Here is a 23,872-nt window from a genome sequence, read left to right as displayed (position 1 = left end):
ACTAAGTAATTTAATTACTAAAACGTTGAAAGTTCTCTTCGCCTTTGGTCATTATATTTATGTCAATTTTGAATTGAATTTATAACCAAATCATGCATCCCATTTCTTTCATTTAAAGCATTTTTTTGCCTTGGCCCCATATGGCTATCAACCCCTTAAACCATGCTCTCAGCACCTACACTTAGAAAGTAAGCATTCGAGTCCATTAAGATTTCAGAATTTCCAGCTAGAGTTTTCTGGTGGTCACATAAAAATAAACAAAACATCCTTGATCTTAAAAGGAAGAAAGATCTATTTCAAAAACGAACAATAACACTTTTGTTTGAAAAGCTGAAGAATTATTTTTAAAATTCCTAGACCATATCACGTCTGGTATTCCTCCTGTACACAGTGATCAGTCAGATTTCCACATGACCTTAAGAGACTTCCCTAACATGTACCAAAACAATTGAAATGTGAGAAATTAACGAAGAAAAGGAAATGTTGATAGCACCGAAGTGGTCCACTCTGGCACTTGTACCCTTCCATGACCTTCTCAACTTGCTTTATAACAATTCTGAGTTTCAGCAGCTCCATTTTATATGTAGAATTTTCTACTGTTAATGTCACAGGCCAAATCACCTTAGTTTTCTAACAGCAAAAAAACATATAATACCTGTTTCTCAAGAAAATCTGCCAATTCCCAACAGAACTATAGAACTTTATGGTATAATCCAGGGACTTTGCTGTGAACAGCATCTGCTGAGATGTGCCCTGAACCTGATAGAGGACAAGGGAAAAGGGGTATTTCAGAAGTTTGGAGCAGCCCCACGTGGTCTGCGAAATAGGAAGGTTTTGGGGAGGCAGGAGAGTTCTAACCCTGCCCATTCCATGGCCCATTTTCAAAATGACGGGCACTGCCATGCCTCATTCTCACCCTAGTCCTTGATGTCAGGAGGATCCTCAGTATGATGAGAATAACACTGTATTTAAGATGAAGCTGATGTCTATGTAAGGTCAGAGTAATCATCTTTACGAGTATTATCCAAAGATATTTGGATATCCAAAGATCTTTGTAAGGTGCTCAAAACCTCTAGGTTTTTATTAAAGGGCTGGGCCCTTCCTGGTCTCAAACAGTATTTGTGGTTACTTTGGCAGATGAAGCACATTTTTGCCATGCCCTGTGTTTTTGGACATGCAGTGTATCAAAGTATTCAGTGGAAATAAGCATTCTGTTTTTTTATTATTATTATTATTTGCACATTTTTTTTTGTCTTCTCTTCCATTCTGGCATGTTGAAAGCTACATGTTGGATCTGTTTTTTAGTTATGACATTAGATCGTCATCTGAGATTATCTAAACTAGTTTGGTTTTCTTTTGATTATAATCTCTTGTTTTTTTAATCTGCTAACCCAAGCTCATGTTTATCTAGAAAATGCACTTTCTCCTCAAAGTCATGAATCAGCATGAATTTCCTTTCAGTTAGTTCAAATCATCTAGAAATTAACAAATTTCAAAAAAGAAAAAATATACTAAAATGTAGTCAAAACTTTATGAGAATACTTTATTTGCTGTATCTTAGCTACTCAGTGACTAGGTTTATGACAGTAGAGTACTGAAAACCAGGTGCACCAGGTTCTTGTTTTCATTCTTGACAGGTTCTAAGTTCGTTAAAGCAGTCTTGCAGTTACTCAGAGAGCCACAAAACCAAGTGTTCCTCTTGTTATCTTGCTTAGCTCACTTTGGGTAAAATACATCAAATAGCAGAATGAAAAATAAAACAAAATATATTTGTTTTTATAGTTGAATGACATTCTCCATATGTATAAGTTATAATTGAAAATTATTACTGCTTCCAAGATTCCTAACTTTCAAGCCACATAAGAGTGACTCATGGGATCCTGGTGGCCACAAAGAATTAACGAGGCTTCCAGATGTGCCTAACACTTATTTCAGGAACTAGGGCAAGCCTCCAATATTATCTACAATCTGTGGAGAGAGAGTGTTGTGTCCATGTGAGTATACTGTAAGCCAGAAGGTTGCTGAAGATGTCACAGAATTTAATTGCTGATATTAAACTAATCCTTCCAAAGAAATTCCCAACAAGTAGAAAAAAGTAAATTCATTGGTGTTTTTATTGAGAGAGATTACCAGGAGTGAAAGATGCCTGCTTGAAGCAATGAAACACAGACAGAATATAAGTTTAACCTCTCTACCTTATGAGGAGTAAACTAAAAACCCCTATACTTTCAGCCTCAGTTTTCCTCCTTTCAGAAAGTCCTCCACACCCCACATCTACCAAAGAACCATTTTTGATTACCGCTCTTCCCCATGTTAAAAGTAATCTCTTGCTCCTCTTAGCTCACTCAGCATTTCTTTGTACCTCTCATGATACTACAATTCTTAGCACTTTCTTCCAAATATTCTAGTAAGTTACAGATACTACTTAAATTTTCCCCATTGAACACCTAAAGGCCAGGAGGGTCCATGATTTATCTTCTGATTCCCCAAATTGCCTGTGTAAGTTCCTTTTAAAATTGGTGCTCAAAAAAATTGTTTATGCATTCCACAATTATTTGTTGAAAACCCATTTTGTGCCAGCCCCTGGGCTGGGCCCTGGATAACCAGTGGTACCTGAAGCAGAGATAAAATGAATAAAGGACCATACCAAATACTGAAAGCCAAAACAGTGCCTACTTTTCTGCTCATGGCATGTGTATGCTCTGATACAATTCTGTTGTGTAGTTCTGAAGAACAAGTCGAGATGGCATTCAGCGTGACATCAATAGTCAACCACGGTGTCCCTGGCTGCTCATTCCAGGAGCTCTGTGCTGCGAGCGAGAATGCCTTTTAAGCTAAAAGCTTTGTCTTTCCCACTGTATATGGAAAAATTGACTATGCACTTCCATGGAGAAGGTCTAGCTAAGAAATGTTTATATTGGAACAAGCCCCATCTCTAAATCTGGGCTTGTTGCTGAATGGTATTTTGTTTCCTTGGATCAGGGAAGGGGTCTGGAAACATCTGTAATGAAAGTATTGTTTTAACATCAGCACATTTTTTTTCCTCAAATGACAGATAACACAATTGCCTTAAATCAAACACTCTCAGCCTTCCCCATTCATTTCCTTTCATAAATGTGTATTATTTTATTGTCATTAAAATGGCAGTGTGAAGACTAGATTTGTTGCACCCCAGACATTGCCATTCCCTTTGCAGTCATTTTGTTTTCACTTTAGTTTATGTTCTTTACCTTCACTTTTAGAAACGTGCTGTAACAGAATAGCTATCTCAATCACAACAGTTATCTGAGGGCAAAATTTCAAAGCTACAAAATGATGGTATATTGTACAGCAATTCTGAAACTATCCTCCAAAATTTTTACTCAAAAGAAATGTATACATTATGCCATTTATAAATGAAAAGTTAAACAAAATACATGTTTACATTAAATAGTATTTCACAAAAATCTAAAAATGAAATCTTAAGGGAGAGAAATTAGGGGAAGAAATCATACAAAATACCCTTATATAACATGAAAATAATGGAAATTCTGTAGCAATTTTGAATACTATTCATGCTTTAAAAAAAATAGAAGTAGCTTATGAATCGTTCGTTATATTGTAGGTGAAATTGTATTCGTGTATATTTACCACTTCTTGCAAAAATCTGTTTAAATAAGCTCCCCAAATTAAGGAGCTGAGTGTTCAGGATGGTAATTCATCTGCCTTGCTTTCTGTAAGCAGTTAGTGCTTGGTGTATTTGTTTATTAATGAGCTATTTGAAAATGACCTTGTTACCAGTGTCCCTGAGCAGACTGCCACTCTGAAATACTTGGATTTTAGCCTAAAAATCCATTCTTCTGAGCCTTTTTAGGTGTTTGACACATAGTAGAGATGTAAAATATTTGCTAGATGGGTTCTACTGCTCACATTTTACAAAGAAGAGCACTTGGGGTAGAATCTCATTATCATTTGTCTCATAAAATTTGACTCATAAAACACATGACAGAGTGGGAGTTCAACACACAATCCTAAGTTTGGAACCAGTTACAAACCCTCTGTGGGATATAGCCTTCCTTAGTGTTGAAGGACGAAGGTGTTGGTTTCATGGCTCAGTCAAAATTGCAGTGATGGTATTTTATTAGTACAATTTATGGGCCACAGTTTTCCTGTTAGGTGGGGCCAGACATATGCCAAGCTGCCACATATTCTGCCTGAGCAGACATCTGCCTCTGATTCATAAGGGAAACACCTGCACACAGGCTGGTGTATATTACACAAAGAGGCATCCCTTTCCAGGGCCCATTGTCAGATCCCTCAAATGGAACAAAGGAGGTGTCAGGGATATAGCTGGATACCACTGGCTTCTGTCAGAAGTTGACTTTGCTAATGAGGGATCTACATTATTTGCCTCATGGCCTATTTCTATCTACACTATATAAAAACTGTTAAAAACTAAAACATCAGTTATAAATTACTATATTTAAATTAAGAGTAATTGTCATATGTCAAGCCAAGTAATAAGAGAGGGCTGATGAGCAGTCTCTGAGGACTATCTGATAGTCTGGACTGTCCATCTGGACTCAGCCACACACACTCGTGGAGCAAACCTGAGTTTGCTTAAGAGAGGTCACTCCACCTTACCCCATCCACCACCTGCATTCTCCCCTCCAAGAAGACTGGGGAGTGGTATTGAGACCTTTTGGTGGCAAAGGCACTTTCCTGAGAAAAAAGGGAGACATACTAATGGGACTCTTGATAAATTCTGATAAACTTGAACACAGTTCACTCTTGATATGAGACTCTTGATAAATCTGATAAACTTGAACACAGTTGACTTTTATCTCAGATATCCCAGGGAAAGGTAGGGATGGACAGCATAAGTTTGTTTGCAGCCCCAGAAGAGGTGTGAGCTTCAGCAATAACACCACAATTTTCCAGCATCATTTTCTTCATCATCATCCTTGTCAAGAAGTGTGATTGAGTGAGTAGAGCACTAATGGTGCATCACCTTGCTCTATGTAAACAGCTTTCAATAAGTTCCTTACTTCTCTAGGCCTCAGTTTTCCCAAATTTAAAATTAGGAGTTAGATGCAGTCCTTCCCAGCTCTGGCATTCTGTGTTTCTGTAATGCCAAGACACATTCAATACATATTGATTAAGCATCTGCTCTATGTAGGCACTGAGGATTCAGCAACAAATCAGGCAAATCCAGTTTCTGTGCTCAGGGAGTTAAGTCTTCCAGGGAAGAAAGACAAGGAACCATTAACTTAAACATTGCTAAACTGTGTGCCCTAAAGAAGAAAAGAATTGCAGCTCACTCAGGAGAACCACTTAAAACAAATAACCCTGGTACAGACAAGTCCAAAAAGAAGAGAAGAAACTAACAGTTATTGAACACTTTCTATGCCTTTATATTGGACATTAAATGCATTAAATATTAGTTGATCCTCACAACCATTCTAGAAGGTAATAAGATGGGCAGCCCCATTTTTTCAGAAAGGGAAACCAAAGCCTAGAGTTAAATAATCTGGGCAAGGTCACCCAGGTAGAGCTGGAACTGAAATACTGATGATCTCAGGCTTTCTGCTGCCTCAGGCTGTCTCCAAAGGACATAACTATAGGAAATTACATCCACCGCAAGGAATAGATTGCAGTATGTCATGTCATGCCCATGGCAGATCAATCAGTTAGGTCTAGAAGCTGGGCTATCTTAAATGTGAGCATATTTGCAGGAGAAATTCATTCATTCACTCAACAAGCATTTACTGCACAGCTGCCAGGTGCATGGTGAACAAATGGGGACTGAACACAGATACACATGGACATTTCTTAAAACAGCCAAAAGTAGATTTAGCACATCCTAGCCATTTTGGATGTAAATACTAAAGAAGTAATACCTAAGTGTGCATGTTCCTGGGGAAATAGAAGTAGTTACAGAGCTATTAGAAGCATCAGGAAAAAAAAGGACAAAGAATTTAAAAGAAATTTGTTCCCAACCTATGAACTGCTCTTGATTCTTTCATTTAACATTGAATTCACCACAGTTGTATTGAGAAACCTATCAAAATTGACTAGGTGACATGGATCCCACCTTTGTATACAAACCCTTATCTATTTTGATTCTCTGAAAATAGGCTCCATCAATTGAACAGGGGAAAATGTCATTTTGCTCAAGTTGTTATAAATTATGATAGAGGAATTATGATATGTGGAGTGCAATCCATCTTTCTTTAGATAGTGCAATTTCAATCCCCAGATGGATAGAATTCCATTTGTTAGCTCTTTTCAGTCTTCTACTAGCTATTCCAGAAATATGCTTTGTAAGAAGCACTTACGTCCACGCCATTTCCTACCTGTGGCCCCCAAAGAGACCATGCGAAATTTTGTTGTCACCACTAAATGAATGTTTAGAATAATTACAGCTAAAAAGATCTTTCCATTTCAACAAAGAACAATTATCTTGCAAGAGGATGACTTCAAAGAGTTGAACTCAACTTTTTGAAATGGAAAGTTGAGTTCAGGATGTTGGAAGACATAATCGGTGTTGGTATGGTTTTGGCTGTTTCCAGAGACTTGTGCCTGAGAAAGGCTGAGGAGGATTAGGGTTATTTAAAGAGGAGGAGGGGAAAGCAAGGGAGATGGGCTGCTCTCCACCAACAAAGAAAGTGAGAAATGGGGCCATGAGGAAGACATGTTTGAAAGAAGCTAAATATAAGTAATCCTAAACTCTTGGCCTATTTCTAGCTCAGCCTATGAGCCACAGGGATTTCTGGTGTCATATTTAATGATTTTCTAACAAAAGCTGACTGTGCTTTTGTTTTAGGGTTTAAAACCATCTTAATTGGTCAATTAACATTTTTCAATGAGCCTTTGAAATTTGGTAAAGGCAACTTGATTATTTGAAAGAGTCCTTGACCTTGGACTCTCTGAGAAAGACAGTGAATCAGATGTCACTTTGCACATCTGCTGGACCACTGAATAGTCCCCGGATCAAGAGCCCACTGGTCTTTCCTCCCACTGCTTGAGCACCCTGAGAACGAGGGTGTGCTTGTGACTCTTCACCTGTCCCCCCAGATCCAGGATCCGCCTCTGCCTCAAGAGACTGATGCCCGGAGGCTACAGCACACAAGCTCCCTTGCATTTCGGGGAAAGTAATAGGAGAAGGGAAAGTTGGGGCCATTCTGCTCCACTTCCTCTCTGCCTCAGCACTGCTGTTCAGACAGAAGCCATGACCCCCAAGATGGCAGCTCTTGCCAGCAAGCTCCCTCCTCCACAGTCCCAGCTTTCCCTGACTTTGTGTAACAGGCTTTCTTTATCCCCTTGGGCCCTAGAGGGAGCAGATCTTTACCATTTTACTGTTTCTAGCTTTTATGGCCTCTCCATTCCTTGCTCCCTTAACCTGCCCACAGTTCAGTAAACTCTTAATTCTCTTCTTTCCCTTCATGTAAACTCTCTAAGGTGAATTTTGATTATTCCTGCTGGGCCTGACTACATCAGTGAAAGCCCCCTCCTGAAATTCATGGCTTTTTCCCTTTCCTTTTGTCTAGAGGAACCCTTCCCAAAAGCATCTACTACCATCTGCTTTAATTGACAAATTATTTTACCTTCACATAAAGGAAGAGATTATACAAAAAATTTTTAGCAAACTATAAGAACATAATCTAAATTCCGTAGTTCAGCTTCATTTGAATTATTGCACAGTCTTCTCCTGGTTCCCCCATTTCAACTCCAGGCCGGCTGGACAGGGCAACCTTTGGCCTGAGCTTATGGGTTACTCTTGTCATGTTCTGCCAATCTAAGGCCACAGATGGTTAGGGCTCCCATTATTAGCTCTCTTGATCCCTAAGGAAGCAAGACTCTGAGTTTGGGTCATAGATCCTTTCTTAGGACAGAAAACTGGCCTGTAAACCCTCTTACTTAAATTTTAATATTGTAATTTCTCAGTCAACTAGAAAATGGGAGTATTGTGCACTATTTTGAGGATCTTTTACCTCTGCCTTAGCTTAGTAAGGCCCAACTAGAATAAATAAGCACCCTAAAAGTCCATTGAGTTGCACAGGTAGCCTGGGACATGTAGCTTTACTGCTAGAATAAAATAATTAGTGGAAATCAAATTGAGTAGCCACTCAAATATTATAGAAGAACCTAAAGGCTGATGTATGCTTTAACTAAGACAGATATGCGTGAAATGCGCCACATGGGATGAGGCAGCTGCTAGTTGTAAGGTGAAAAACAAAGGAAGGACAAATTAAGTAAGAATGTTATTTTGCTTATTTTTTAACTGTGTTAATAATAATGATACATAAAGTGAATAACCAGGAAGTTGGGGAAATTATACACAAGCGTCTGAATCTATCGTCAAGACCACATTAGTCACTTCCTAGAGATGATGTTTTAGAGATCTCACCACGTATAGACATGGAAATCCTATATCCAGACAACCTAAGTAGGATCTCTTGTTTTCCTTTCTTTTCTTTTCTTTTTTTTCCTCATTTGTTCCTTTTCCTCTTTCCTTCATTCTTTCATGACAACGTGTATGTATGCCCTCCATGGATTTTAAGAAATAACATAGTCAGGCGGGGTACGGTGGCTCACCCCTGTAATCCCAGCACTTTGGGAGGCCGAGGTGGGTGGATCATGAGGTCAGGAGTTCAAGACTAGCCTGGCCAAGATGGTGAAACCCTGTCTCTACTAAAAATACAAAAATTAGCGTGGCGTGGTGGCAGGTGCCTGTAATCCCAGCTACTCGGGAGGCTGAGGCAGACAATTGCTTGAACCCAGGAGACTGAGGTTGCAGTGAGCAGAGATCGCACCACTGCACTCCAGCCTGGGTGACAGAGCAAGACTCCATCCCAATATAAATAAATAAAAATAAATAAATAAAATAGTCAAAGCCCTGAGACTCCTTCTCAGTCTCATCCCCACTCCTTGACCCTTAACTGACCTGATTTCTCAGATTCCTATTTCTTTCTCATACTTTTCTTTATATATGTGTATACCTACACAATGTATTACATGGTGTTATTTTGCATTAAAATACAATATAAACATCATGCTATTTCTCCTCTGCAACTGGCTTTTTCCTCAATATTGTATTTAAAAGATTCATTCGTAGTTAGTCTTCACTTGTGAAATCTGCCAAATTGCCCTCCGAAGTGTTGACACAATTTGCCCTCACTTGCCTCATTCTTTACCAATTCAAACCCATTTTTCCGCTAACATATTTTCAGCATTGGCTTGCTATTTCTGAATGACTACGATAGGTGATGAGGACATGAAAATGAGTAAGACACTATCCCTGTTCTCAAGGAGCTCACAGTGATTTCAGGGAGGCAAGAGCATAAATGTCATGTTCTGTATGCTCTGATGAGGTCTGTGCAAGGTGCCACGTGAGTGACTGAGTCTGAAAGTCTAGGGGAAGAGTTCCCAGGTGAGATGAAGTAGGGAAAGACATCCCAGGCCTCTGTAGCATGTGTAATAGTATATGCAAAGGCAAGGCGAGCAAGAGCATGGTATTTACGAGGGTAGTGGGGTATGTGGTTTCATTAGAGCAAAGGGAGCCAAGGTTGACCCTAAAGAAATAGTTTACGGTTGGATCCTTGTATGTCATACTAAGGAATTTCACGTATTCATGTAGGTAATGAATGAAGAGCCACTGAGAGGTTCGAAGTAGAAAAGTAGTATGATAAGGGTTTTTAATTAATTCTGGTAATGAAGAATGAACTGGAAGGAAGAACTTCTGGTGATGGAGACAGTAGAGTGGAGGGAATTATAATCATCCAAGAGAGAGAGGCACCAAGGTCCTGAACTAGACAGTGGTATTGGGAACAAGCAGGAAGACTCTCCCTGGTAGTGTTTCAGAGGCAGAATATAAAATCGACAAGGCAGCAGCCTGCAAAGGGAGGCAGGAGGTAGGAACAGCCTAGCCCAGGAGGACGCAAGGGCATGCATTATGTGTAGAGAATTTAAAAACAACAATAAAACTTACTAAAACTCAGTCTGCTTTTTATTATCACCATGTGCCAGCAATTCTAAACAATGTCAATGACAAAATTATCCTCCCTGAGCACTCTTTTGTTGTCTAAGATCTAAGCAGTTGCTGTGGTTACTGTTGAGTTTTGATAATATAACAAATATGTAAGCTTCGAATTAACACATTCCAATTTCTTAACCTTTAGTAAACATTGTATTCTATCCAGAAATTAATTTGGAGGACTCCTAGTCCTACAGTCCACTCCAGCACAGGTAGGGGTATCAGTTTAGAGAGTAAGTTTATAACAGTTCAGAACTGTGTAAGGCCACTCTCACTTGAGACTCTAATCTTTGTGGTACTTCATATATCTGCATTTAAACCTCAGATTTGAAATAAACAATAATAGCACAGTGACTCAGAAAGGTAAGAGAACGTGAGTGCTTACATTGTGTCATTCTATGTGCAAACCATCCTCTGATCCTTGAGGAAGTATTTCTGGAAGTATTTCCCTCTTCTGGAAGTATTTCCAAAACTTACATTAATGCAAAATACATTAATGTAATTTAAAAGTGTTAATCCATTACCTTTTCTTTGTATGTTCTATAGTCTTTATCATTAACTGAGACTTAATGTAAGGAGAAAAAGAGATTTGGGAGAGGCTATGATAAAGTCTGTGGGACACACTCAACTTCAGGTGCCTATAAAACTGGAGATGGACTTATCTAACAAGCACTTAGAAACAAGGGAGTGGCATGAAAGGGTAAGATCAGGGATGTGTAGAGAGATTTAGGAATTACCAAAATATAGCTGGAGGATAAAATTGTGGGAGGAATTAACATCATCCACAAATTTCATCCATACTTAAAAGTGTATAGATAAGGCCAGGTGCGGTGGCTCAAGCCAGTAATCCCAGCACTTTGGGAGGCTGAGGCGGGCGGATCAGAAGGTCAGGAGATCAAGACCATCCTGGCTAACACGGTGAAACCCCGTCTCTACTAAAAATACAAAAAACCAGCCGGGCGAGGTGGCGGGCACTTGTAGTCCCAGCTACTCGGGAGGCTGAGGCAGGAGAATGGCGTGAACCCAGGAGGCAGAGCTTGCAGTGAGCTGAGATCCGGCTACTGCACTCCAGCTTGGGCGACAGAGCGAGACTCCGTCTCAAAAAAAAAATGTATAGATAGAAAAGAGGGCTAAGAAGGTTACCCTGGAGAACATCAGCAATGTAGAAGCAGCAGAAGATGAACTGCCTGCCTCTGCCCCTTCCCCTGCCCCCTGCCAAAAAAAATTAAATTAAAAAAACTGAGAAAGAAAGATAGGCAGAAGAAAAGCCAGAAGAAAGAGTTGTCCTAGAAACCAGGAGAAGAGAGAACTTCAAGGAGGGAAGAAATTTCAACAGTTTGCTTTTTTTTTTTTTTTGAGACAGTCTTGCTCTGTTGCCCAGGCTGGAGTGCAATGGCATAATCTTGGCTCACTGCAACCTCCACCTCCCGGGTTCAAGCGATTCCCCGGCCTCAGCCTCCCAGATAGCTGGGATTACAGGAGCCCACCACCACACCTGGTTAATTTTTATATTTTTAATAGAGATGGGGAGGGTCTCACCATGTTGGCCAGGCTAGTCTCGAACTCCTGATCTCAAGTGATCTACCTGCCTCGGCCTCCCAAAGATATGGGATTACAGGCATAAACCACCACACCTGGCCATCAACAATGTTAAGTACTGGAATGAGGACAAGTAAAATTGGAAAAGCAAAGCCACAAAGACATCACTGGCCATCTTTGTGAGGGCAGTTTCAGTGTGCAGTGGAAGCAGAGCCAGACAATGGATGGAGGCATGGATCAGCATAGCATGAAGGAAGCAGAGCCAGTGCGATTAAGCTCTCACTAAAGATCTGCTGGACAAGAAGGAGGAAATAAAGGGGAGGCACAGTTGAGGGAGGATATTCTTGGATCTGAGCCCAGGTAAAGATGTCAAGGCTCATCCAACACAGGATGCAGCACCTAAGTGTTCTCTTTGCCTCCCCTCATCCCTGTGGATGTGAAGGTGCATGGTACTTGAGAGGAAGGCCAGATGATGGGGCAGGGTGTGATGGCCAGAGATGTGTGGATCCCAGAGCACAAATAGAGGGCTCCTCTTTCCTACAGTGGAAAGAGTACTGCTTCTGAGATGGGCAGAAGACACAAGGATGAGTCAAGACAAAGGGGAATTTAGAAAAAAAGAGACAGTATGAGATTTCCCACCCAGTGGCCTCTGTGTTTTCATTGAAAGAGGCAGGATTAGCTACTGAGAGTAAGTGGGTGCAATAGAAGTTTGGGATACATTTTTTTCCTACTAATTCACAATAGCATTTCTTCAGTAATGCATAAACCTGTGAGGAAGAGCATAAGGAAGGAAAGACACGTCCTGCCAGTCATTTTCACCTTGTGCCTTGCATCTTGATAAATTCAGGGTGAGGATAGCACTGAAATACCCACAGGACCTCAAGACAGAAGCAGGTTCATCTACCAGCAATGGACACTGATGAAACACCCCAACTGCCTTCCCTGAGTACACTGAAGAGAAACTGTTGTCATTTATAGGCAGTTCATCCTCCAAACTTCTTATATAACAAAAAGTAATTTAGGCAGACATTTGCAAGACTATAGGCCATTAAATGGTAATGATCAAACTGGATCATCCATAAAAAGCACTTAGCTCAGTGCTTCGTGTCTGTCAGTAAATTATTAACTGTGATTTATGAAAACCAGATGAAGATGACAGAGATGTCTGTCACCTCACAAAACTGATTCCTTCTAAGTGGCTAAGGAGTCAAATCAAAATCCCCTAAATGCCTATAATTCTGAAGTCATTTCTGTCTACTCATTCTTATTGCTAACCCTTGTGCTCCGCATCTCTTCCTTTCTTGGAAATGTGTCCAAGGCATTTGCCCCAGTAAATTAAATAAAACTGAGTCAGTTTTCAGATGTAAAAAAAAAAAAAATCTGGCAGCGTCAGAGGCTATGTTGTGTAACCATAGCTTGGAAGGCGAGGAGTGAAAAGAACAAGCCAGTTACAGGAGGCGATGTGAGATGAACCCAGAGCAGAAAGTCAGATGTTAGCAGGAGATTTATTTCTAGAAAAACCAAAGGAAAAAAGACACCACTGAAGCCTCGTTATGTTATATAAGCAACAATCTCTACTATAAACAAGCGACTTGACGATTACTTTAAATGATTTTTAAGAAGCAAATTAAAGAAATGTTCATTAGCATTAATAAATAGAATCATCCTCAAATCCAACATTTCTAAAAGAAAACCTGTATGGCTGTAGGGGGTGTGGATTTTCTTGGTTGATTCTTTTAATTAGACAAATAAAGAGGGCTATGTATTAGCTAGCATAGCAAGTACTTCAACACACTCCAAGGCTGTTGGTATCTACAAATAGTTGATGAACAGGGTTCAGGGACAGTTATTTGAGAGCTGTGAGTGGAGCGCTGGTTTCCACCCATGAAGCCTGTAAAGAGTGCTGAGGAGTAGCCACAGAAATGTGATGTAAACATGTGATAACCCTGTCTCCACTCTTCACAAAATTAAAGGACTTGGCTTAAGAGTGATTAGGATGGCTCTGTGCTCCTTGGAATTCCTCAGGCCCTGAGTCACTGTCTCTATTTTATTGATGATTAAGTTGAAAGCTGGAGTGTTTTGTAAGCTGGGCAAGGCACGGCAGACACAGGCCCTAAGCAGTAAGCACAAAGGTAACTCTCTAGGCCAAGTAGGGGAAACCAACACCATAGTCTGTGTTTGGTTTTTGACCTAGCTTTATTATGCCATCCTAAGAAAAAAAGCCTTTGAACTGCATAAATCTCTAAAGAATGTTGAAACCACTTTCCTAATTGAGTTATGGTGAAATCGCTGTCAAAATCTAAAAATTAACTTTGCCTATTAAAATGTGGGGAATTTCAGTTACGCAAACAAGAGCTCAGAGATACCCAAGGGAGGATGCGTGAGTAATTGCCTTCAGATTCAAGCAAAATCAATCAAGAAGCCAACTTCTTGGTAACTGCAACACATAATCCATTTAACTCATTTTGGCACTTTATAGGTTTGTATATTAAAAATCAGGACATGTTAAGCCCTATCTGAAAAACATGGAGCCAAAAGTTAGCAATAGCTAAAATTCAGAACTGCTTGCCGTTTCAGATACTTTGTATTTTATTTTTACTGACACAGAAAAAAATGGCTTGTGAAATACCTACTCATTTAACACATTCTTATGTTCTCAGAAGTCATTCCTCCTTAGCAAAGGGTGGGATATTTTGGAAATTTTTGAATAGATTAAATCATGTTGTTCCCCACTAGAAGATCCTTGAATACTATCTGATTCTTAAGTCTGCCCAAGTTTTAGGCAGATGGAAGTCAGCATTGTGCAGAAACCACAGACTCTTAAGTGAGGGCACACAGCTTTAGCTCCTAACTGAGATAATATTCTATCTTAAGCTGACTTTTATTAATTACTAAAACAAAACATGGAACTCACTACAACTAAACTAGAACTAAAAATCATTGTTTCCTGGAAACAAGAGAAAAGTGGATTCATTAAATACATACAAAAACCCAAGCAGAAAGATAATGTATTGTGGGCCGTTAAGTTTGAAGAAGACTAATTTGGATGGTAGCAATGATTCTGGACACCAGTGAATGAATTCAGAGGGATTTTGGTTTTGTTTTTGTTTTTATGCTTTCTATTTTGAGCCTTAATGAACTGAAGCAAAAGTTGTTGAATCAAATTCTAAGTCTAATTCAGAAAGGAAGATGAGTTGAATCTATATATGTAATATGTTCGTAGGCCTTTGGTTGGAAACACAGTGCGAATAACTATTCCAATTAGCTCCTATGAGAATAGAAACTGGGGCTGTAGAGTGTGTTCTTTCTGATGGAATTTTATTATAGTTAATTCATTGTCATTTGCTGGAGCTGGAGACTTGGGTCTGATCCTCTTTGGGACTCAGAAACCTCAGAATTTATCTCATACTCTCAAATGACAACTTCAAGCTCTTCCTAAATCCCCTCAGTTTTTGCCATTGTTGGTTTGTTTAAAAGGGTAGTTAGGGACCTTAGATCCCTAGAAGATCTATTCGAGTATGTAAGTGGTTTAGTGAATCAGGCTTCTCAACAGAAATTCTGAAGTTCTCAGAGATTCTGTATTTATGCAAAAGTAGTGGCTCGTGGGCAATTAATTAGCTCCTCTGTGATAGTGTTTGGGAAACCGTGAGATTTTTGTGAAAACGTTTTAACTAAAATTGTATTACTTAGATTGGTACCCACTTTATTTAATAACTGCAAATGACTTAAAAGTTTGCCATAGCCAAAGTATGCATACTGGACTATCCTTCAAAAGGAAGTGATTTAAATATTTTAGAAAGTTTTAAAAATGTTGTATTTAATGACAGTATTGTTGTTATGACTCTAGTACTCTCAAAGGGCTCTTCAAATGAAGACAAAAATAATCAGACCCTCATATAAAGATCATCCGCTTTGTCCACTTTGTTAAACAATCTTAATTCATTTTATCTTATGAAATAAATAATATTATGATCATATGATAAACCTCTGGAAATAATTCCTTCTGTAATGATAAGAACATGTCCTGTCATCCCAGTTCCTTTAAATGTAGTTGGCACATGTAGATACACCATACTCATTTCCTCATAAAGTTACATCTAGTTCTCATTTCTATAAATGTAAAATTGGGCAAGTACACATGCAATGATTTTACTCCAAGCCAGACCTCATACTAATTATAACAAAGTAAGCAAATGGGAATTTTCACTCTTAATTTTCAAAGGCAGAAGTAAATGGTATTGATTCATTCAGTCTTAATGGTAGAGCAGGAGGCAAGCTGTGATAATAAGAGTCTCTTAATGAAGAGCTGTAAAAGATCTACAAGTGACTTAGTGGAAGGTAATTGGTCAAAGAGACAATTTGGCTAAAATAAATATTTTTAAAAGTAAATATCCCACTCAATGGTTTTCACATGTTAATAACTATGTATTTTTAAGTATTGTGTCTATTAGCAGATTTTTTTCTGGGGTTTGAAGGAGGCATTTTACATTTTTATCAGTTTCAGCCTGCTTTGAAATGTTAATAACAGCAAAAATTTGGAAATAACCTAAATGTCCAACAAGAAAGGTTTGGTTCAACGTATTAATGGCACACAAGATGGTTAAAAGCCAAAACTTGAGGGGAAAACAAAAGATCTAAATCCTGGGTCCACCATTTCTTACCTGTATTAGCCAGCTTCAGTAATACATCCCTGTAAGTCACAAAGTCCTCACCAGTAAAACAAAGACAAGGGAACTGACCTCGTAGGGCTACTGTGGGGTCAAGTGAGAGAATTGTGCAACATAATTGGCACTGTGGCTTCAACATGGTAGATATGCATGTTCAGTTAAATAAATAAACTTTATGTATTATTTATTTATGAGGGGCAGCAAGTTATAGCAAAGAAAGAACAAGATTTGGATCAGTCTGAACCTCTTGGAGTTGTATGACATTGATGGTCACTATATTATAATTACCATTATCATTATCCTTGTTATTACTATCAATTTTTTAATAGGCCATGACACCCCAGAAGGTACAGATCCTCTGAGTGCTAAGATTATGTTTTTACAGTTGTCTGGTATAGGACAGCCGTCTCATGTGGAAAAGAGGATTCAGTGTGGTATAAAAAATTGATTGGAAGGCTTCATGTCTTACTCTCTCATACACAGACATACACAAACGCCATCTTTGTTTAGTAAACTGTGGAGAATCTTCCAAAAGAAAATAGACACTAATTTGTGGAGTACCCATTCAGCTCCCACAGACCTCTAAATAGCACAGGTGTTAGAATTACTAAGGATAACGATTACATTAACCAGGAGCAAAACTAAAAATGCATCGTTCTGCTTTCATGCTTGAAAATATCTGCATTTTGATATTATTAAGAGGCCAAATTTGCCCGGTCCTTTGAAATTTCAAAGAAAGATTCAGTAAAAACAAATAAATAACAGGACTCCCTGGAGCCATGATGAAATATTTCCACCTAAAGGAAACAATCTTAAAGAGCTCACCCTTCAGTGCACTCAAACTTCTCTTGAACCACTTAACAACTCCATTCCAGGGAGTCCTCCAAAGTTCCACAACACCAGACCCAAGCTACCCAGGACATGTGCTCTAGCAGGGCATGCCCAGGGCCTCCAGATAGATGATTGAAAATATAATTCTTCCAGGTGGACAAGGCCCAGCAGGAACGTAGTGTGCCAGGTTTCCCTGCCAGCCCTCCTCACCCTCTCAGCGGGGGGCCAGATGACTCAACACAGCCCTGTTCCTGCCTCCCTTTGCTTCCCATCTCCCACATTATAAGAGATCAGAGCCAAGTTATCCTTCACTCAAGGTCATAATCTCAGATTGGGGAGTGGTAAGTGGATAATGACAGGCTCTCACAGTGAACTCTCCTCCTAAACTTGGCACATCATAAAGATTTCATCTTGCATGCGGTCCAATCTAGGCACTGGCTGCTGGACTGTTGACAAAGAGTTGAGATGAAATCCAGCCTTAGCAGAGAGCAGTGGATGGATTATCAGTATATTCTGTGAGCTCCCAATAGTATATATGTCTCCAGTTTGCTGTTCTTGTCCAAACCACCCAAATCACCAAGTGTTCATTGAGCAATTAACGTATACAAGGCATTGTGAGAGATGCTTCCAAAACTGGTCAAATATCAGAGTCTTTGGGGAGCTTTTTAAAAATGCAGATCCTTCACAATTTTTCTGTAAATCTAAAGTTATTCTGAAACACAAAAGTTATATTTTAAAATGCAGATCCTTTGGTTTCACTGAATCAGGAGCTCCCCAGAAGACTGTAATATGGTCATTTAGAGAGCTCGGAAACTACCATTTAAGAGGTTACTAAGATAACGAATATTAAGACCCTCACTACTCTTATCCACTACTATTATAAAGAAAACCCTGCAGTAATGCAAAACTGCAACACATTCATGGGTCATCAGATCAATTTTACGGGTCGTGACCAGGATATGCTTTTAAATACAATGGAGAAGTTTAAGGTACATTATTGTTTTGTGAATCTTTTCTCTGAGACACATATATATATGGGTATCTATATTTATCTTCATATCTACACCAATATAAATATAGATACCAATCCGTGTACTGTATCAAAATGAAAACATGTATGTTTTACTTTGGGACAAAGGCTAAAAATGTGAAATTAAATGGTCTAAATCAAATGCTTCCTACTGCAATCTTAGTGCCTTTCCCTCTCTTGTTTTCTAGTGGAAACTAAGAAGCTTGCCATCAACCACATACTCCCCATTATAAAATTATAAATTGATCTTCTCTTAGCCTTATTTCTCTAACTTGGAAACGTGGCATTTCCTTGCCTTTTTTTCATAGACAAATGTTGTTATTCTTCATTAAACTTCCTCCAAATGGGGTTTATTAAATTTTAGTTTTAAAGTGTGAACTGATGATTTTTTTTTTTAATACTATGAATGGTGTTTAGTGACTCTTTCTTTACAGAGTAAAAAGCAAGAGGAAATAGGTTTGCATAGCAATCAGAGGGACTTCAGCCAGATATAATGAAAATTTCCTGGTCGCCAGGAAAGTGCAAACTACAATGGGTCAATGGGGGTGTGTGATGTGAAATCTCGGACTCTGTAAGTCTGTGGAAACAAAGCAGATTCTTATCTGTCTGGAATTCTTTAGACGTAAACTTGTCTGATGGGCGGGGAGCGGATTTCCAGGCCCATAATGCCATTTCTGCCCTTCATCACTGAGACATTCCAAAAAAATATCAAATGCATATACACAGCCCAATCGCATAAACCAGGAACAATCTCACAATGTGTCTCAAATGGCACACAAGTGACATCTGGGGAGGGCAGCTATGATTGTGCAGGTCAATTGGTGCATGACAGGATAGTTTAACAACCCCAAAAGCCACTTAGCACCTCTCAGTCTCATGAGCTCATTGCTAGGACAAGGGAAAGTAATGTGTTCCTCGCAGCATTATGAAGACAAATGAAATACATATATGAACAGCACCCACACAGGACTTGACAAGTGTAAGAACCCATTAACTTCCTTATCCCTCCCTTTAACATGTTAGCATCTGAAGAAACAGATGTTTTTAAGAGCTGAAGTTCATGAAAGACTCAGCTCTAAGTTGCTGTACTATAGCTAATGATTTCTGAAACGAGAAGTCTTTATTTATAGGGAGCATGACCTCACCCTGACTAATACTTAATTGTGGTCTTGTTTTGTTCTGTTTATACTGGAAGAAAACATTAGCATTTTTTTCTCCATTACTGTTACCTAAAACCTTCTTATTCTTCCTTGCAATGATAAGACAGTGTTAAAGGCATTTCTCTTCTCCCGAAAAGTAAAGGAAGAGGAAAAAAGTTATGTAACAAAGAAGATTGTATATACATCATCTATCACTGAATGGTAGTATAAATAGTTTATTTTAGTATGTTTTGTATATATCATTTAGTATATTCATTTTAGAAATGTTTAGATTGTTTAATAATCACGTCTCTGATTTCTTCTCAGAAAATATTGACCAAAATCAGTCTTTTCAATAATCAAAATGATTTGGTGTGTCTGTTGCAGAAATGCAATGCTGGATTTTTTCGCACCCTGTCGGGGGAATGTGTGCCCTGCGACTGTAATGGCAATTCCAACGAGTGTTTGGACGGCTCAGGATTCTGTGTGGTAAGTTGGGGCACCTATAACGCTTCACATACTTCACTGGGTATTTGCATCTTGGGTAAAATAAAATATTCTTCGGATGTTTGTGCTACATAGGAGCAAACTGCTAATCAAGTGCTTTTGTTCACCCTTCAACTTTTCCTGTGAAACACCTCATATAAACTACTTCTGATTTTAAGGGGCCACCAAGGCATATGCATGAGTGTGCACGTGCACCCGGAGGCTCCTGCCCCACCACCCTCACCAGCTGGCTGCCTGCTGTAGGCCAATGGTGGTGGGATTGAAAATGATACGCAGAGGAGGAACCCATACATCCAAATTCCTCTGTAATCATATAATTTGCCATATGTTCGGCTTCATTCCACATAAACCAGGAGAATGAAACAGTTGTTGCCTCGTCTATTTTGGAACCTAAAATAACCAGGTCTATAGATCAAAATTAGTTTTTAAAAAAGAAATTTAAATTTGAACCCAATAGCTGATGAAAATGAAAGCTTTGCCCTTGTGGTCTTTGCAAGTCTGTGTTTAAGCCCCCAGGAGACTTTATTTTTTTCCTTAACTGAAATGAATTCTCCAATAGACTGTTCTTCATTGAAGCATGATAGAGCCGTGTGCGGAAGATTGAGAAGTCTTCCAGCAGAAAAGTACTTGCTACATATTTCCCATTTTTAATGAATGGACTGACAACTTAAGTGAAAATGGGTGTTGAAATATTTACCAGAAGTGGCTTCAGTGGAAGTCATAGAGGGCATTTATAAGGACTTATGCTCAAATAGCATGTTTTCCTTTGTGAGCTGTATGATACAGCAGAAAAATTCTTCAAGCTCCTATCTGGCAAAAAAGAGGCTTTCCAAAACTACAAGGTTATTTTTGCATGAACTGTAAGAATACTTATTTAAATGCACTCAACATTTGCATAATTGTCCCTATTAGATAATTTTTATTATAAATGGCCTCTAAGGTGTGTACATGAAAGTGATATTTTATTCACACATTAAGATGCAAATGCGAATGTTTTTATTAATCCTTAACCCTAGAAGTTGCCATTTTTCTAGGGACAGAGAATTAAGTGACAAAATACTAATGTTGCTATCTCTTTGTAGTGTTTATTTAGTCCTGATATTTGTTCTGCCTTCCCCCATCTTCTTAAATAAGCATTACGATCAGGATGTCCTCTGTCGCAGTGTAGGCATCTGCAGCTGCCAAAGTCTACCCCTTTCTAATGCTTCCAGCTCCGGTTTCCTGTTATTTTAATCCCAGTGACATTTGGGGGGGAAAAAATCCCATGGATACACTTGAACTAATAACGTACATCTCTGATAATTTGACCAATTAAAGGTTGTTTGTTATCTGATTTATCGAAATATAAAGCAGTGGAGATTGTCAGGCACATCAGCTGCTGGTAGGCAGCCAATATTATGAAAGACTGAGATAAATTAAAGAGGGAAGAAGTCCCTCCTGCTGGTGCCTATTGAAACCAATGACTAAACCACTCTTTTTACAATGACATTGTCAGAATGGGAGCGACCATGGCTTTATCTCTGACCTAGTGGTGAGCTTCTGAGAGGGACAAACATCATGTGATTCCGTCCAACGTCTTGTGACATAACAGGTTCTAATAAATGTTTAGGGATGGGCTAGCGTATCCACATTTACATGTACACTCAGTGAAACCTTCCTGCAATTACTTTGTTCCAGCACAGAAAATGAATACAGAAAGAAATAACCATTTTATTCATCTTAATGATGGTTCCTCCACTTCATCCTGTCCAGAGAAAAATATCTTTTTTTCCCTCATTAATGTAATATATGTTCAGTGTAAGAAAACAAACAAAAAATATAGATACATTAGTATAATTGCCCTGTTAAACAGATTATTTTAAATATAAATGGCTTGAAGTACAAAGTAAAAATCACATTCCTATCCCCTAGAGCTACACATATAGATACATTTTTATAAGTATAATTTAGAAAGAAAACAGATACAGGGACTAAGCATGGTGGCTCACACCTTGGGAGGTCAAGGCAGGAGGATCACTTGAGTTTCGGAGTTCAAGACCAGCCTGGGCAATATAATGGGATCCCATTTGTACAATAAATAAAAGAAAGAAAAAAGATATATTTGCATTTAATTAAATGTAAGTGAAGGAGCAGAAAATGCTTACACATGCATAGCAAAAGAATTTTTTATTTTACTTAGTTGCAAATATGTTAAGTCCGTGGTGTCACACTGGAATCAAACTCATTTATTTCTGTTTCCTTTGGTGCCCCTATCCCAGCTTACTGATGGAGAAGACCCAGGTTTTTCAGCTTCTGTCCTGTTGTTCATTCTCAGCTCTCAGGGAGCCAGAGAAGCCAGGGCTCCAACATGAGCACTTGTTGTAGCTCACTGTCACCACCAGTGTTTCAATCAGTTCTTGCAGGTTGCCTGACTTACCTCATTTCTCTCATTTCCTGTAAGCAACCAAAAATAAAAGGCCTTCTTTTATCTCATTTTGTCTTATTTTGCTTTTCTTTTGAACGCATATAAGACCTCTGGATCTGCCTTGTCCACCTTCAACTGCTTCTAATTCTTCCTCAATTCCATTGTCCAAGGTCAATTTGACCTTAAAATTTATAGACTGATTTTAACTAAGCTGTTGGTAAAGCTGAAATAAGCCATTCAGCCACAAAATATAGAGTAGACAAAATTATGCTACCATTTTACACATGTCAAGCAAGGAAAGAGTTTTTTTTTACTAGTAGAACACTGATCTTTCAAATACAGAATAGTGGCTAAGTGAAAATAAATCAGCTTAGAAATCGACTATGTTTTGAGTGTCTTTCCAATGGGCCACTTTGCGTCTTATGAAAACTGGAACACGTTGGACAGGATTCTCAGCTGAGTCAGCTCGGTGGGGCCCCAAAGGCAGGCAACTCTGGTGGATATGGCTGGCCCTCTAGGAAGGTTCTAGAAGGAGGCACAAGATAAGAATTGAGGGGAAGAAACAAGTGGAAGCAGATAGGTGGCTGGTGGCAGAAATGCCTGGTCACAGGTAATCCATATTTCATCCCAGCCCTAGAGGCTTAAGTACATAGAACCCAGAAGGAATTCTAACTAAGGTTAGTTACCATCTGAAGAAAGAGTGTCATTAGGATGTCATTGGGAGGGTCAAAGAATGTCCTTTGTCATTAGGAAAAAGCCAGGAGCCCAATGGCCAGAACTAGAATGGGACAAGCCTGACCTGAAGTTCACCACAGGCACAGGGCTCCTCATTTTCCTTTTGATTAAGAATTAATTTGTCCGTTAATTTAATTCATCCAAATGAACTTCCAACCTACCCTAAGCACAATGAGAAGGGAAGTAATCCAGTATATTGAAGGCTAATTGTTTCTTATTAGTCTCAGAGCTTCATTAAAACCCTATTCAGGAAAGCAAAGATATTACATCTCAGTTTCTACAGACACTAGCATTTTCATGATTTTTGAGCTCTATTTTATTACTGTGTAAGGCAGAAATCAACCATATAAGTCCCTGTTAAGACTAAGGATGTGTGATCAATAAACCAGCATATTCATTAGGTGTCCAAGAACAGGAAGAAACTGATTATAGAGGCTTCCTGTTCCTGTTTTTCTTGCAACTATAAAATTGGTATCTAGATCAAGCGCATAATCCTTTCATGAAACCTTTGACAATGTTTCCATCTGTTGCAAACCTGGAAAAACCTGAAATTTTGGAAAGTGTCATCAGTTTGGTTCCATGATAACTGAAGTTCTGAAACAAAGTCAGAAAGTTTCATGTCCAAGGAATTCTAAGGTTGGACAGCTCAATGGAGTCCCCTGTGGCTGTGTGCCCATCAACATAAGAATATGACAAAAACTGGCCAGGCATGGTGGCTCAAGCCTATAATCCCAGCACTTTGGGAGGCTGAGGCGGGAGGATCACCTGAGGTGAGGAGTTCGAGACCATCCTGGCCAACATGGCGAAACCCTGTCTCTACTAAAAATACAAAAATTAACTGGGCATGGTGGTGAGCTCCTGCAATCCCAGCTACTTTGGAGGCTGAGCACAAGAACTGCTTGAACCCAGGAGGTGGAGGTTGCAGTGAGCCAAGATTGTACCACTGCATTGTAGCCTGGGCAACAGAGCAAGACTCCATTTAAAATATATATATATATATATATA

At 39.1% G+C, this 23,872-nt stretch overlaps 1 protein-coding gene across 4 annotated transcripts in view; it reads left to right on the top strand.

The window, feature by feature from the left end:
• The window catches only part of LAMA4 (laminin subunit alpha 4), a 150,826-nt gene that overhangs the window by 18,668 nt on the left and 108,286 nt on the right, over positions 1–23,872 (top strand). For all 4 annotated transcript variants that reach the window (XM_017847108.1, XM_017847107.1, XM_017847109.1 and 1 more), the window contains exon 3: positions 19,609–19,710. In XM_017847108.1, coding sequence (XP_017702597.1) covers positions 19,609–19,710 — 102 coding nt within the window. The remainder of the gene's footprint in view (positions 1–19,608; positions 19,711–23,872) is intronic.

The sequence above is a fragment of the Rhinopithecus bieti genome, unplaced genomic scaffold (assembly GCF_001698545.2).
Source record: "Rhinopithecus bieti isolate Rb0 unplaced genomic scaffold, ASM169854v2 scaffold_26504, whole genome shotgun sequence".
NCBI classification, from domain to species: domain Eukaryota; kingdom Metazoa; phylum Chordata; class Mammalia; order Primates; family Cercopithecidae; genus Rhinopithecus; species Rhinopithecus bieti.
The sequence above is the reverse complement of the archived record's forward strand: the minus strand, read 5'-3'. Positions and strand labels throughout refer to the sequence as shown.